Below are 16,479 nucleotides of genomic sequence, written 5' to 3'. Positions count from 1 at the left end.
ATAGTTAAGACAAGCAAACCAACGGAGGAAAAGAGGTAGGAAGGAGAAAGAATGAAAGGGAGAAAGAAAATGAACAACTATAAAAATGAGGTGTAAACACTTAATTATTACTGAATAAATTTTAAGGTGCACTCTTGAACTCTTGGTGAAGAATGCAACCGATTCTCAGTGGGATTACTCCTAGTCTCTTCACTTTGGTTTCAAGACCAATTATAGAGCACTCTGTACAGCATTAAAATGCTCTGCTACATGGGGGCAGGGATAAACTTTGAAAATGCCAGCTGACGTTAAATGGGCCAAATTATCAAGTATTCTCAACATCAGAAATAGAATCAATGCTTAGCCAATAAACTGAAACTGACATGGGGACAAATAGAAGAAGATGCTTTCACCCTAGTATAGCTCACATACACAGCCCAACAAAACAGTGACAAGAATCTGCCAACAGCATACGAATCAATATGGCTAACCTGATTCAAAAACACCCACCCACCCCACTCACACATGAAAACAAAGTTCACCACAGCCAATCACAAACAAACAACAACAGCCTAGGCCAAGCCCCAACCTTTCCCACCACCAAAGGAACGCAAGTGAATAGTAATGAGAACCTGCACAAGCGACGCTGACACAAAACCCCACACATACAATATGTAGAATAGAATCATTGCCACCCCAACCCACCCCCACTCACCATGCCCCCTCCACCTCTTTCCCCCTTTTCTTCCTAATGTAACACTAATGTCTCAACAAATGAAACTGACCTGTAGAAAATGTAACTTGAAAAAAGAGACATTGTACATACTTTTGTAAACCAATATATCTTTAATAAAAATGTTTTTTTTTAAAAAAAAGAAATAGGATCAATGCAGTTAATACAGGTGGGATTTTAACGCACAACGAGGTTACTTTGTTGTTGTTTAATTCCTAAGCACTTCAAAATTATTATTCAGCTTTTCTCCTTTAAGGTAATAGGAAAGTCCCATCAATATGTTGTGCTGCATTTTCGTTAGGGAATAAATGTTTGGTCAGGTCAGTTAATTCATCATGGGTGTTACATAGTGCTGAGCAGCATGATGATGCAACATACTGAAATTATGAAATGTTGGGTGAGCTTAGGAAATGTTGAAATGCACTTAACATTTTCAACCATGCAACCCCCCAAAATAATGAGTTTTGACATCCTCTTCTCCACTAAACTCTCCACGCTGCTCTCCATTTATGGTGCCTGAATACAGGTTTGTGTACACATATTGCAACAAATGGAATTTAGGTGTGTGGAATTCAGTATTAGGTTGTAGATTTATGCCTTGCACTTAAATTGCTTATACGTTTAGTTATCAATAGCTGAAATTTCTCTTCTCTCATTGCTAACATTTTCACCTAGTTAAGTAAACCTTAGTCAAATAATTACCGTATTGGCCCGAATATAAGCCACACCTTTAAAATTCAAGGGGGGGGGAGACAATATTTGAATATAAGCCGCTCCCTTCAAATTCCGCAGGCACTCACACCCGTTCCGTTTTACCGTATGTCTGTTTCAGCAGCGATATCATAAAAGCCAATTTTTGTAAGGTCGCGAATTTAACTTTAGCTTTTCATAGTCATAAGTTAGGGGGAAAGTGAGGCTTATATTCAGGGCAATATGGTATATGAGTTTTAGTCGATTAATTAATAGATTAGCTCAGGGTAAATTTGCACATAAAACAATAGGCCTTAAAAAGGATGGGTTTTTTCTAGATAATCAGGCATGTGTTGCAGCAGGCATATCTTCAAAGACACAGGGGGAATGCCTCTTCTAAGATCGCGGTTGACATAGTTTTTATTGGCACTATTAAAAATAATGAATTAGACGTCCTTCTGTGAGCGGAAGCTCCTTTCTCCTGTTCTATATTTACCTCAGGCTGTTGTCATGCAGCAGTTTGCTTCACTGCTGACAGATGGCGCTGTGAAACTGCAGCATAACCTTAGCCTTCTGACAGCTGCCAGGCCACTGTAGCAGCAGCTGAAGCAGGCAGAAAAAAGGAAGAACAGTTGCAACAGGGCAGGGCAGCTCCTCAGCAACTATCTCCTACCTCAGGAGGGAAGCCATTTCAGCAGGACAGTTGCTGAGGAGCTGCTCTGGCCTGTCATCATTGTTTCTCTGCAACTCCCCTATTCCACCATCCCACCTTTGCTTCTCTTCTCCTTGAGAGAAAAGGTCCAGTGAGCAGGGGGCATTGAAGCGGTCCAAATGGAGAGGAAGTTTGGTGAGGTCTAAGGGGAGGGGAATGGGACGCGGGTGGCACTGTGGGTTAAAACATAGAGCCTAGGACTTGCCGATCAGAAGGCCGGTGGTTTGAATCCCCGCAATGGGATGAACTCCCGTTCCCCGGTCCCTGCTCCTGCCAACCTAGCAGTTCGAAAACACATCAAAGTGCAAGTAGATAAATAGGTACTGCTCCGGTGGGAAGGTAAACGGCGTTTCCGTGCGCTGCTCTGGTTTGCCACAACCTGGAAGCTGTACGCCAGCTCCCTCAGCCAATAAAGTTAGATGAGCGCCGCAACCCCAGAGTAGGTCACGACTGGACCAAATGGTCAGGGGTCCCTTTACCTTTACCTTAAGGGGAGGGGAGGGTTGGTAAAACTCGGAGGCAGTGGAGGGGTTGGCCAAGGGCATTGGAGGTAGGTGGGATTGACACTCTTTTGCAACTCTTGATAGCGGAGGACATTGCCCCTCCCCACCTGGCCTTCAGGGTCCCCACCCCGGTCTAATTGAGACGCTGTTTTTTTTGGGGGGGGTCTGGCAGCGGAGGTTGTAGGCAGATTTGGTTAGCAGTGTGAGCAGTGGTGCTAAGTTTGAATCCCACCTTTTAAAAAAAATGCTACTCAGTTAATCCTAGTTCCAATTTAATTGACAGATATTCATAGGTTTCTGTTGTAACTAATTAAACATTGCAACCAAAAGCGGTGTCCTTTCATAAAAAAACCCCAAACCTCAGTTGAAGCAAAATAACCAGCATGGGATTATACATGGTTATATAAATGCAGAAATGTTATTTGTTTGTTTTTCTTTACTTTCAAGAAAATGTATTGTCAAGTGAATGTCAATGTTACTTCACGGGGGTTGAAAGTATGAGCAACATATTTCCTCTGTGCATGAATAAACTGGGAGAAATCACTAAAACAGCTTCAGTTAGCACAGTTGAAAGTTTTAAGCATTGCTTTGAAAGGGCATTCTTTCAGCCATGACACTGGGGCAATTACTCACCGAGATGTGTGAAATGTGTAACAGTGGAAGTGTTCCGGCTCTCTGCTTTATTGAGTGAGAGATAAAATAGGTAAACAGCACAAACCTAAATGGTACCTGGTGGCCCATTCCAAAGGACATCATGGGGAAATGTACAGCTAATGTTGAAGTCTAGCTTCAAGAAAGCTAAATATGAAGTAACTATTTGATTTTCTACTTTTGGCAATAGGAATATGTTCGTATCTGATACAGAACGTTCAGGTTTAGCTTGTGGATAACTGCTTACATATATAAAAAGCACACACACCTGTACAGGTGCTGCCAGAAGAAATACATGTAGCTCAGTCAAGCCCTCCTAAACCTGCCAGTGTGGTGTAGTGGTTAAGAGCAGTGGACTCGTAATCTGGTGAACCGGGTTCGCTTCCCCGCTCCTCCACATGCAGCTGCTGGGTGACGTTGGGCCAGTCATACTTCTCTGAAGTCTTTCAGCCCCACACACCTTACAGAGTGTTTGTTGTGGGGGAGGAAGGGAAAGGAGACTGTTAGCCGCTTTGAGACTTTTTTGGGTAGTGATAAAGCGGGATATCAAATCCAAACTACTACTACTACTACTACTACTACTACTACTACTACTCTTCTTCTTCTTCTTCTTCTTCTTCTTCTTCTTCTTCTTCTTCTTCTTCTTCTTCTTCTTCCATCTTATACCTCTCACAAATTGGTCAAAGTCTTTGACTGCAGTCACATGGCAGGTTCCCCCCCCCCGGGGGGTGTTTCCCAACTGTTAATTTCCACATTATATTTGAACTTTCGCATGATATAAAAGTAACTATAGTGGAATAAAGTGCAACTTTAGCATTCATTTCCATATTATTTCCAAAATGATTCCACACCACCCACCCCCCCCCCCGGATGCAAATAACACGGGAATGAACCTTCAGCTTGCACAATATTCTACTATAGTTCCAGAAGTGGCTTTTACAGCTGCCTTCACACTGCAGTTTATTCTGTTTTCCTGACATTTCCCCAACTGTTGCTATTTTGTGCGTTATATTTGAGCTTTCACACGGCATAAAAGCCACTTCTAGAAAACTAATGGGATGGAGTGGAACATAGTGCACATCTAGTGCTCCTTTCCATGTTATTTGATTCTGGAGAAAATGTTTTGCTGCCCTCTCAGCCCAGAAAACTGCTGGAATTTCCTACAGTGTTTTTCCTGCCTTTTTCCTGCATTCACATCACAGCTGCTCATGTGATGAGCCTTGAGAAGCACACCGGCACGCACTGCTCTCTCTGTCCATTTCATGGCTTGAACCTTTTATTTATTTTTTTCGTCTGACGAGAAAGCATGCTATTATTATGGCAAAGAAAGTCATGCCGACAAGGTGGAGGGAGCCTAGGAGAGTGCTGGAATGTAGAGGGATAGCAATGACATGGAAGAATGACATGTTTGAATGACATTTACTGCAACTTGATGGTATAATTGTGTAGATGTGACAAAACAGGAGTGTGCGGTGTGCAGAAAAGTAATGTTTAAAAAAATGTAAAGGGAAGCCTTATAATCAATTAAACTAACAAAGTAGTTTGTTGCACATTAAACCCCATTTGTGAATGCAGCCTATGTGGAACTTAACAGAATGTGATTGCAGCTTTTCTGTTCATTCCCAGTAATATTCTTGGAAATGTTTCCTTTCCAATGTGCAGAAGTTGCTAGAATGTCAATATTTGAGGGTCACATTGTGAATAAGGCAGTGATGTAAGGGGGAGGAGTTTAAATTCCTTTGACCTTCAGAAGCATTTTGTAACAATGCATCGCTTAACCCAGGCATAGGCAAACTCTGGCCCTCCAGATCCTTGGGACTACAATTCCCATCATCCCTAGCTAACAGGACCAGTGGTCAGGGAAGATGGGAATTGTAGCCCCAAACATCTGGAGGGCTGGAGTTTGCCTATGCCTGTCTTAACCTTATCAAGATAATAAAGCTTAGCATTATCAATGTGACTTGCAAAATTAGATACTGCTAGGTTCTCGTGGCTTGGATCCTAAGAACCATGTACTCCCCTCATAGAAAGTGCCCCACCCTGATTTTGCACATTTTTCTTTCCCTCACTAGCCCTATCCTAGTGTGTCCCCCTGGCCCCCTGGATGAGCTTTCTGGGGAGCACAGGTGTCTGTAGGGATGAAGAGTATGGAAAATTCCTTTCTGTGAATTTCCTTTTGTTCATGGTTTTCAGGATTGAAGCTGTTGTTCTGGAAGGAAACAACATTACTGTTAAAGAATTAATGATGACATTGTCCAGTCAGAAATGTCAGAGTAAGGACCTGTTTATTAATGTTGCCATCACAATTTTTAAGACAGCTGTTGTCTGCAGAGCAGGTAGGGGAATGCACAGTTATGAATTTAAAACCATATGTTTAAATTCAGAAGGGTTAGGGTTATGGTGTTTTTTATAAAGTTCGTGGCTTGTTCACTCATATTTTATGAGGTGCCACAACCAAAATTTAAATGATTGAGAATGCAATGTTGAACACTTCTCATAAGGATAAAATGAGCAAGACAACCATTTATCTTCCATAATCCCCCCCCCAATTGTTCTTACCAGATATAGCAAAGTAATTAAAGGTAAAGGGAGAAATGTTGCTATTGCTTTTGCTTGTTTTTTATGGTTTAGACTCCCGCTCCCCAAATGCTCCATGAGATTTCTAATAGAAGGTTCAGTATTGTTACTATACCTGACCAGTCATTAATTTGTTAGGAAGACTGTTTATCACTAGCCTTTATTTTCACACTATGTCATGGTCCATGCCCAGAGGTGGATTCAAGGTAGCACAACCAGTTCCAGCGCTATAGCCACCAAGCCCAGGGGGCGCCACAGGGAGTTACAACTATGGCATAGTGAATTAAGCAGAACAGAAGTCGAGAAATAGGAGGGGCAAATTTAGGCCTGTCACAGGGCGCTACTGAAATTTGAAAGACTAAAGTTTGACCCTGTCTTACCTATCAGTCTTTTAGTGACAACTCAGTGGGTCTATATAATCTGAGGTTCCTTTCTGTATATAAGCATTACAAAACAAGCAACTAGACAGAAACAAAGAGGTGGTCAGGGCGGAAAGTGCCACGTTCAAATAAACATAGTCTATTCTGGAGTAAGTGCTATTTTCTCCTTATACTAATGTGGGTGACAGAAGGCTGAGATTTCATAAAGTTTGAAAAGGTTCTTAGTCTGAAGCTGCAAACATAAAAGATTTAGTCAGGGTGGTCTCATGATGTTTTCTCCCTTTTTTCTGTAGTATGTAACTAAATACATGATATTTTGATATTTTGCCAAAAGTAATAACCTTATCCAGACTCAGTTTTTCCAATTTATTTATTAATTCATTCTGTTTTCTCTAAATTTAATAAGGTATGTCAGTTTTGACAGTACTACATTATTCCAGAGCCTTGATTTATTTTTATATCAACTGATGGTACATTGTTTTTTTTCCCTCTTCAGAATTGTGCCATAAGCAATTTTGCAGCTGCTAATAAGATAGAAAAGAATCTGTATATTTCTAACTAGATATTCTCCCAAGGAAGCCATCAGAATAGCTGCAGGGTGTCTCCATCACATTTAAACATATATATTTTAGTGGTTTAACATATGTCTGCTTTTTTAGCATATTAGTTTAAGATGACAATTTGAAGAGATGCATGCTGTATTTTCTTTATGAAGAATCCTTACCTATTGTTCTTCTTTTAGTGACCAATCAGTAGTTTTGCTTTGCTTTGATTGTAGAGCAATATTGTGACTTGTGCCTCTTGATTTAGTATCTAATTCTCTGCAATCCAGAAATCAGAGCTGAAGAATCCCTGACAGGTGGGCATCCATCATCTGTTTTAAATCCACTACCTTCTGAAGTACTTCATTCCACTGTCAAACAGCCCCTAAGTTCTTCCTAAAGTTTAGTCAGAATCTCCTTTCTTGTAATGAGTCCCCATTGGTTTGGACTCACTGGAGCAGCAGGAAACAAACTTGTTCCATCTTCCATGTGGCAGCCCCACAAATATTTGAAGATGGCTATCCCATCTAGAAGAAATGGAGGTAGTGAGAGATTTTACTTTCTTGGGCTCAATGATCACTGCAGATGGTGACAGCAGCCACGAAATTAAAAGACGCCTGCTTCTTGGGAGAAGGGCAATGACAGGCCTAGACAGCATCTTGAGAAGTAGAGACATCACCTTGCCAACAAAGGTTCGTATAGTTAAAGCTATGGTTTTCCCAGTAGTGATGTATGGAAGTGAGAGCTGGACCATAAAGAAGGCTGATCGCCGAAGAATTGATGCTTTTGAATTATGGTGCTGGAGGAGACTCTTGAGAGTCCCATGGACTGCAAGAAGATCAAACCTCTCCATACTGAAGGAAATCAACCCTGAGTGCTCACTGAAAGGACAGATTGTGAAGCTGAGGCTCCAGTACTTTGGCCACCTCATGAGAAGAGAAGACTCCCTGGAGAAGACCCTGATGTTGGGAAAGATGGAGGGCACAAGGAGAAGGGGGCGACAGAGGACGAGATGGTTGGATAGTGTTTTCGAGGCTACCAGCATGAGTTTGACCAAACTGCGGGAGGCAGTAGAGGACAGAGGTGCCTGGCGTTCTCTGGTCCATGGGGTCACGAAGAGTCGGACACGACTAAACGACTAAACAACAACAACAACAACAACAATCCCATCTAGAACTCATGAACATCCAACGAAGTTTACCATGTTGGGAGATTCAGGGAAGATAAAAGAAAGTACTTATTCATGCAACATAGTTAAACTACAGAACTTGCTCCTGCGAGTGATGGCCGCCATATTGGGTGGCTTTAAAAGGGCTCCCTGGAAAAGACCCTGATGTTGGGAAAGATGGAGGGCACAAGGAGAAGGGGACGACAGAAGACAAGATGGTTGGATAGTGCTCTCGAAGCTACCAGCATGAGTTTGACCAAACTGTGGGAGGCAGTGGAAGACAGGAGTGCCTGGCGTGCTCTGGTCCATGGGGTCACGAAGAGTCGGACACGACTAAATGTCTAAACAACAACAACAAAAGGGCTTTAGTCAGATTCTTGGAGGATGAGGTATCCTTGGCTTCTTACCGTGGTAACTCTGCACTACCTCCAGTATTAGAGGTGGTATCCCTTTGAATTTCAGTTGCTGGGAGACGTAACTGGGGAGAGTGCTCTTGTTCTCAAGTCCTGCTTGGCAGGTGTCCAATAGTTATCTGGTTTGCCACCGTGAGAACAAGATGCTGCCTTGTGTGTGCCCAGCTGCACTCAGAATTCTTTCTCCATCTCCAGTTTCACCCCTTAGCTTCAGTGAGCATGCTTCTGTTTTTTGTGCTGTTCCTGTAATACCACTGCATTCTCCTCGCTTCCTTGTGAGGCATATGCAGGATTACCTTTGCAGCCTGACTATGCCTATGCACCCAGTCCCAGAAGCAGAGAGCAAGCCTGAGCACAGAAGCTGCAATAGCAGCACTCTCTTCAGTAACATATTTGATGCAAAGGAGAAGCTCAAAACAGTTCTGGAGAGGCATCCAGCCTTGACAGGTCAGCAGTAGTGGTTCTCCTGAGGCAATGGGGTCATTGACAGTTGCCCCATCTTCACCACCTTTGCCACCAGTGACCTTGAGAACTGTTAAAACAAATAAAAAGAAACAAATAAAAAGAAACCACCAGCAGCAGTGAAAACCCGGCCAGGTGAAAGCCCAGGAAAACATGGTTGTTCTCACCTGATGCTTAGAAAACAAGCCTCTCCCCCCCCATCTCCATCCACAAAGGATATGTCTCTGAAAACCACTACCAAATATCTGTGCCATAATGCAGAGTTTTCAGCAATAATAATGTCCGTGTCCTATAAAGAATGAGACCACAAATAGGGTCTCATAGAGGTTATCAGTCAACACATAGTGTTTATAGAATAACTTGGTTTTGCATTATTTTTAATTGTTTTTTTTTAGTTTGATTTTTTTTTTGTAACAGCTGAATTTTGTATTCTCTCCACATGGCAGTGATTGGGGGCTTCTGAAAGTCATAACTCTAGAACAGCTGCATGCTTTGATTGTCTTCAATGAGGTTATAATTTGGCTGCCTTGGCTTCTTCGAGCCACCAGCCCCTTTGGTTTAAATAGGTATAAATAAGCTGCCTACCTTATTTATACCTATTTATGCAGCAGAGATGGTTAAGCAATTCTACCTAATATCCTTTCTTACAATTTTCCTCTAACTTTGCATATAACATATATGAAAATGCATGCTGTGCTAACCAAAACATATATAACTTACATATTTTTACTGGTGGTTGTTACCATTTAATCACCCAAGAGGTGTAACTTGTCACACTGACTAATGATCTCCATCTGACTGCTTAGCCCACTTGCAATTCTGTCTTGGAACACATCTGTCACTGTGGCTTTCCCTAGGGATTTGCACTAAAGTTTGAAACTTTGACACGTGTGCATTAAGTACCCAGAGACTTTCCCCATTAATAACTGACTAAATCTTTGAAAACTGCAAGCTTCCCAGCAAACGCCTACTATTTTACCTTTAGATGCCAGTTGGACTGCCACATGACAGACAGTCAGGGGAAAGACATCTGGCATCCGTAACTCATGCTGCATTCATGGAAACGGAATTTTAATATTATCCTCACTCTGCAGAGACCCTGGGAATATTTAAAGTATGTGGAATATGCCGTTAATTATGTTGCTTTCCTGATTGACAGTTTGTGGCATGCAAAAAAAAAAAAAAATTAAGGCATGAGCTCCCGCATCATGCAGAACCTTTATTTTTCTTCTTACAGCTGCTTAACTACCTGCAAAGACGGTATTTCAGGAAAATTAAACTGAAGCGGAAGCTTTATAACTAATAACACACCATGTCCCTCCTTTCTCCCTCCAAAAACTTATATGTGTCAGATGCTGCAAAAACATCTTTCAAGAAGCTTTTTCCTTGTTCCATCTGCAGCATTGTGTAGTTTAGGGAAGTTTTTAATATTTAATGCTGTATTGTTTTTAACACTCAATTGGCAGCCGCCCAGAGTGGCTGGGGAAACTAAGCCAGATGGGCGGGGTATTATTATTATTATTATTATTATTATTATTATTATTATTATTCCATTTGTGTACAAATATAGCAGAGTCCAATAAATTCTAAATATTTTTGTTGTATAAAACATAGTTTATAATGTAATGACACATTAGCTACCAAAGTTAAAACATTGTTGCACTGGATAGGTAGAATTGGAACTGCCAGTTCTTTATACCATTCATTTCTCAGATTTTGTACATCGCATGGCTTAATTGAAACCAGATATCAATAAATGACAAACACTGGCTTTTCTTCTGATAGATTTAGCCAATGCTTCTAATATCTCAGGTATCTTAGATTCTGTAAAAGCTGCTGGTTCAAAGAAAGATGTTAATATACGTTGCAACTGCAAGTATTGCCATTGGGTCAAATCCAATAATTAGTATTTTGTTTTTAAGTAAAGAATTTGTCATTCTTATATATTAATTGGTCTAGATTTTATATATCCCCATCCAGTTCTTCCATGCTACCATTTCCACACCCCCACCGCCCCGATTTTTAAAGTAGTATTTCCCCACAAAGTGAGTTTAGCATGGGGAAATTGGTCAAATGTCTTTTTACTAAGCAGAATGTTCCATATCTTTCTAACTGACAAAATTGTTTCAGACAAATCCCGGGTTTTAGTGCATTTTGATCCCGATGCCATCCATTCAAATAAAGGGGCTATATATTTATATTCGAAGGTTGCCCATGTTGGAAAATTATCACTAGTTTTGGGTTTCCAGTATCTGTTAGTTGGCAGTAAGTAAGCTTGGTGATATAATTCCAAGTTCGTAATGCCAAATTCTCATTTAATTGTAGTTGCATGTTTAATAACCATAATCTTGGAGTTGAAGAGCCCCGCAGGCATTTTCTTAACGAGGAGTTTATTTTTTGGAAATATTTATTCATGGGTGGCTCTTTGATTCAGTGGAAGCTTCTGTGAATGGAAGGCGGAAGGGTGGAAATTTCATGAATTCTGCCTTTTTCCCTACAACCCTTCACATTGCCTCCCATTGCCATTCCTAGGGTTCCCCAGTTCTCTGGAGCAGGTTTTGGCAGGCACAGAGCACTGCATAGGGGAGATAGGTACAGCAAAGATTGCTTCTCCCCTTCCATATGTGTATAAATAATACAGACAGAGAGAGGTAAGCTTCACTGAGTTCACTGAGATTTACTCTCAGGTAAGGATTGTGTTTACAGCTTTTCAGCCCCCTTCATCCAAAAGGCAACTCCTCTGTACACACATACCGCAAAGTAAAACCCACTGAAATCAGTGGTGATGTGTGAGTATAGACTGTAAAACTCTGATTATTACAGAATTTGAATTTGGTTCAAACCTGTATATGCCCCATTCACATTCATGACTTACAACACCTTTTTTCATAATAATAATAATAATAATAATAATAATAATAATAATAATAATATCTTTATTGTCATTGCCCCCTCTCGGGGACAACGAAATTACTTGGCTGTTCCATCCACCCAGGTAGGGCACTCCACACAAAATCAAAACAACTATAAAAACACTAATTCTTAATTCCCTTTACAGTGGTACCTCGGGTTACATATGCTTCAGGTTACATACGCTTCAGGTTACAGACTCCGCTAACCCAGAAATAGTACCTCGGGTTAAGAACTTTGCTTCAGGATGAGAACAGAAATTGTGCTCCAGCGGCGTGGCAGCAGCAGGAGGCCCTATTAGCTAAAGTGGTGCTTCAGGTTAAGAACAGTTTCAGGTTAAGAATGGACCTCTGGAACAAATTAAGTACTTAACCCGAGATACCACTGTACTTACCACTGTAATTAGATTTCTGTTCTTCCTTTTCAGCTAATGTTTCATTTTGAGACTTGAATGCACATTATCAATTGATAATGAACCTTGTATAATATCTCGCTTCTTAAAAAAAATAATCTGTTGTGTAGAGTGTTCAGTTCCAGTGAACACTATGTTATATAATAGTAATGGCATGGTTACAGTCAGGAACACTAAATGTTTATTCATACTCTGTTATACCTCAAAGGGACATCCAAGCTTCGATGACATTCTGTCCTTAAGAGCTAACTACATAATCTTAATGCACTTCAGAAGGGACGTTCAGAAACATTACTTTAAAAAGCACACACCAGTTTGATCTAATCTCTTTTAGGTGTAGCGAAAGGCTGATCAAAGTGTAGTAAAAGCATGGTATTAAAGGATTAGCTGGGTCACATTGAAATATGTTTCCAAACAAACACGAGGTCTCTTAGTTTTGTTGAAGCAAACATAAAAGAAGGCTTTTAGGCTAACGGCTTGGACTATTAAACAAAAAAGCAAGCAGGTGGATTAAGTCTATGTCCCAATCTCAGTATGATATGCATATTAAAATGAAAATAAAACGCTGCTATTGTAGCTAACTCTTAAATTATATCATAGAATATGGGTATTTTAAACGGTGGAACCAGTTCCACTGTGACATGTGTAACTATCAAGTAATTAACAGCAACATTTTGTTCTTTGCTGTCTTTTTGCTGTCACATCTCCTTTTTTCTTTTCTGCTGACAAGATCTGCCACTGAGGTACCTTATCTCAGCTTTGCAGTTGAGTTGAGTAGTTTTTCGAAACCTGTCAATGCTGCTCCTTGGATGGTGTCAGCCTGGGGTATTTTTGTTTAGAGGAGTACTTCCCAATGAAATCAGAAGTGACGAATGACCTGAAAATTGATGGCATAATATACTTTGAGCATGTAGTGAAAGTTCTGTATAAATTTGGAATGATTAGGCAACGCTATCATATCAACATAACAGAAAATAAAGTCGGTATCAGGCCAGAGTGCAATATTTATGATTCATATTATTTAAAAATTCATATTTTTAATGACAAGGTGAACAAAACTAACATTTGAAGTCCTGATGTTGATTTTATAGCTAACATTTCCTTTAAAAATACACCCCACAAATTACCTCAAAAGCTGTATTTCAGACTGATATGTTATTTTCAACTTTCCTCAGTTATTCCTTCTTGTGGATGTGGCTTACAAGTCTTGCTTCAGTTTGGTTCAATTTGGCATTGCGCAATTGTTCATCATTTGTCTGAAGGACCATTGAGAAAGCAGAGGATGCCACCAACATATTGAGAGTAGGTGCCAGATACGAAAAAGCTGACACTAATGAGGCTGGAGGGGCTCAAATAGAGGTAGATTTAAGGCAGCACAACTTGTTCCTCCACACTGGATACCAAGCCTAGGGGGCACCTCGGGGTGTCACAACTACGCTGTAGTGAATCGAGCAAAATGGAAAGTAAAAGGCAAGAGGGCGCCAAATTTTGGCCTCACACAGTATGTCTCTGAAATTTGAAAGACCAAAGTCAGCCCCTGTCTCAAAAGTGGTTCTGTGAAGCTAGGGTCCAAGAAGCAATGTGTTATATTTTTTATTAAGTTTCCATTTACCAGGTTAAACATATCATACCAATTAGTCCAAATTATGTCAATACACATCATAAAGTCCAAATGTTTTCCAAATTACAGTGGTGCCTCGCAAGATGAAATTAATCCGTTCCCCGAGTCTCTTCGTCTTGCGGTTTTTTCATCTTGCGAAGCACGGCTATTAGCAGCTTAGCGGCTATTAGCGGCTTAGCGGCTATTAACGGCTTAGCGGCTTTAAGAAAAAGGAAACAAGCTCGCAAGAACTCGCAAGACGTTTCGTCTTGCAAAGCAAGCCCATAGGGAAATTCATCTTGCGGAATGACTCAAAAAACGAAAAACTCTTTCGTCTTGCGCGTTTTTCGTCTTGCGAGGCATTCGTCTTGCGAGATACCACTGTATAAATTTTTGAATTTTTGTGGGGGGTACCCATGCTTCGCGATCGGCAGGAGTCCAATCATCTATATTTCTGCTGCTTTCATGTTTACAATGATGTTTCCAGTACCATCTTCTCAACTCTTTGTCATTACTCATTTTCCTTTTCAGTCACCTCTGAGTTCTCTCCACAAGTGGATTGAACCAAGAAGCAATGTTTTAGGCAGCTTGTAGGCAAACAAAGGGGACAGCTTGCTACCAGTTGAAGTATAGCTCAGGATCAAACTTTAAGAACCTGCATAGACCTTGTGGCTGGCTCGCTATGCTCCTTTCCATTATTATTGTTGTTGTTGTTGTTGTTGTTGTTGTTGTTGTTGTTGTTGTTGTTGTTATTATTATTATTATTATTATTATTATTATTATTATTATTATATTTATACCCCACCCATCTGGCTGGGCGGCTTCCAACAAAATATTAAAATACAGTTGTCTGTCAAACATGAAAAGCTTCCCTAAACATGCTGAGGAAAGGATTAGAACTTTGTTCCCCAAGGACTGCCCACTTGAAAATTGCCAAGCGTCTTAGCAGTCCACTTATTGATTTTTTTCTGCCTGTTGTAAGCAGTTGTAACTCCATAAAATTCAGATAGTAAAACAATAAAATGCAATGTAAGAAGTAACAGAAGCAATAAAAATACAATTAAAAATTAATATGAATATTTAATGGGATGAATGTGCCATCTCCCGTCTTCAACCACAAATCCACAGCCTGGCAGCAGACCAACTGAATGAATCTTACGGACCACTGGTGGTTCACGGGCCACAATTTGGGAACCCCTGGATTAAAACCAGTTCCTCCACACTGTTCTTAGTTGATGCAGCATTGCTCCAGTAAAGTTGAAGCCTGTCTTAGTCTAAGCCATTGGGCCGATTCTTCCTCTGCCCGCTTGCAGCTGCCCAGGTCTGATAGCTTGCTATTAGCAAGTGTGGTCCAAGAATGGCCAGTCAGTTTCAAATGTCTTTTGCAGCTCCTGAGATTTTTTAGTTCCAACCAGTTGCATGGTTTGAGCATTACAGTGGTACCTCTAGTTATGAACTTAATTCGTTCCAGAGGTCCGTTCTTAACCTGAAACTGTTCTTAACTAGAGGTGTGCTTTTGCTAATGGGGCCTCTTACTGCTGCTGCGCCGCAGGCACACAATTTCTGTTTTCATCCTGGGGCAAAGTTCTCAACTCAAGGTAACTTGAGGTGACGCCTCAAGTGTTTGTAACCTGAGGCGTTTGTAACTCAAGGTACCACTTTATTACTATCAAACGTGAGAGTAAAAGGCGACTCATTCATAGGAAGCCAGTGGCTGACATTACAATCCCTAGGCATGTCTCATTGGAAGCAAGTTCCACTGTGTTCAATGGAATTTATTCCCTTGTCAGTGTGTTTAGGCTTGCAGCCTCACCTGATTTGTATATACCAAGTGCAATACTTATGGGTGCTCATGGGAATTTGGGAAGAAATTAATGCTGCAACCCCAACAGAGGTAGAGGGGATATAGTTGGAAATAGCATAACAGCAGCCTTTTTCTTTTAATAACAGCTCAGAAACACCACTCCCTTCCTCTCTTTTCTCCTTTACTCCTTTTCTCTGCCCTCGATCCTCCACATTTACCCCCAGGCAGCCTCTTATGTGACCACCTGCTCCTCTACACCACTCTAGCAGCACCATGAAGTTCTCGCTCCTTTGGCTTTGCTTGCAACACAGGGCGGATCTACACTCATGGTTTTTAACGTTAAGGAAGGGTTTTGATAATGTCCTACTTTTAATGTTCGTAATACTTTATTAGATTGTGACACCAGAGGGCGCTGCAAAGCAACCAACAATAGAGAGACAGTGTATTGATGGAAAAACAGAGATAAGAAAGACCTTATTTTACAAGTATGCCCTGTGACGTTTTAGAATGATATATCTAATATCCTTATAATGTTAAATAAAGGTAAAAGTAAAGGGACCCCTGACTGTTAGGTCCAGTCGCGGATGACTCTGGGGTTGCAGTGCTCATCTCGCTTTACTGGCCGAGAGAGCCTGGGTACAGCTTCCAGGTCATGTGGCCAGCATGACTAAGCCTCTTCTGGCAAACCAGAGCAGCGTACCTTCCCGCTGGAGCAGTACCTATTTATCTACTTGGGCACTTTGTGCTTTTGAATTGATGGAATGCAGAGACTTCCGGTCGGCGCCAGCGTCTAATGGCGGTCCTTGCCTTGAGCTCCGAGGCAGGACTGCTCCGTAAGTTCGGGTCTGACCCGCTACGGCGAGCGGGGGACCCCTAAAATCACAGGCGCGGAAGCCTGTGAACAAGGAGATTCGGTGGGCACCTTTGCGCCCCCCGGTACCGT

At 41.2% G+C, this 16,479-nt stretch overlaps 1 protein-coding gene across 10 annotated transcripts in view; it reads left to right on the top strand.

The window, feature by feature from the left end:
- LOC309364369 (contactin-4) overlaps nt 1-16,479 on the top strand; it is a 528,932-nt gene that overhangs the window by 367,013 nt on the left and 145,440 nt on the right. Inside the window, exon 2 of one of the 10 annotated variants that reach the window (XM_081901477.1) lies at nt 5,462-5,604. The exons of the other annotated variants lie outside the window; for them this stretch is intronic. Coding sequence (XP_081757603.1) covers nt 5,511-5,604 — 94 coding nt within the window. The 5' untranslated portion in view covers nt 5,462-5,510. The remainder of the gene's footprint in view (nt 1-5,461; nt 5,605-16,479) is intronic. 10 annotated transcript variants of the gene reach the window in all.

Source organism: Podarcis melisellensis (assembly GCF_964234715.1).
Source record: "Podarcis melisellensis genome assembly, chromosome: 2".
Classification (NCBI taxonomy): Eukaryota; Metazoa; Chordata; class Lepidosauria; order Squamata; family Lacertidae; genus Podarcis; species Podarcis melisellensis.
The sequence above is the reverse complement of the archived record's forward strand: the minus strand, read 5'-3'. Positions and strand labels throughout refer to the sequence as shown.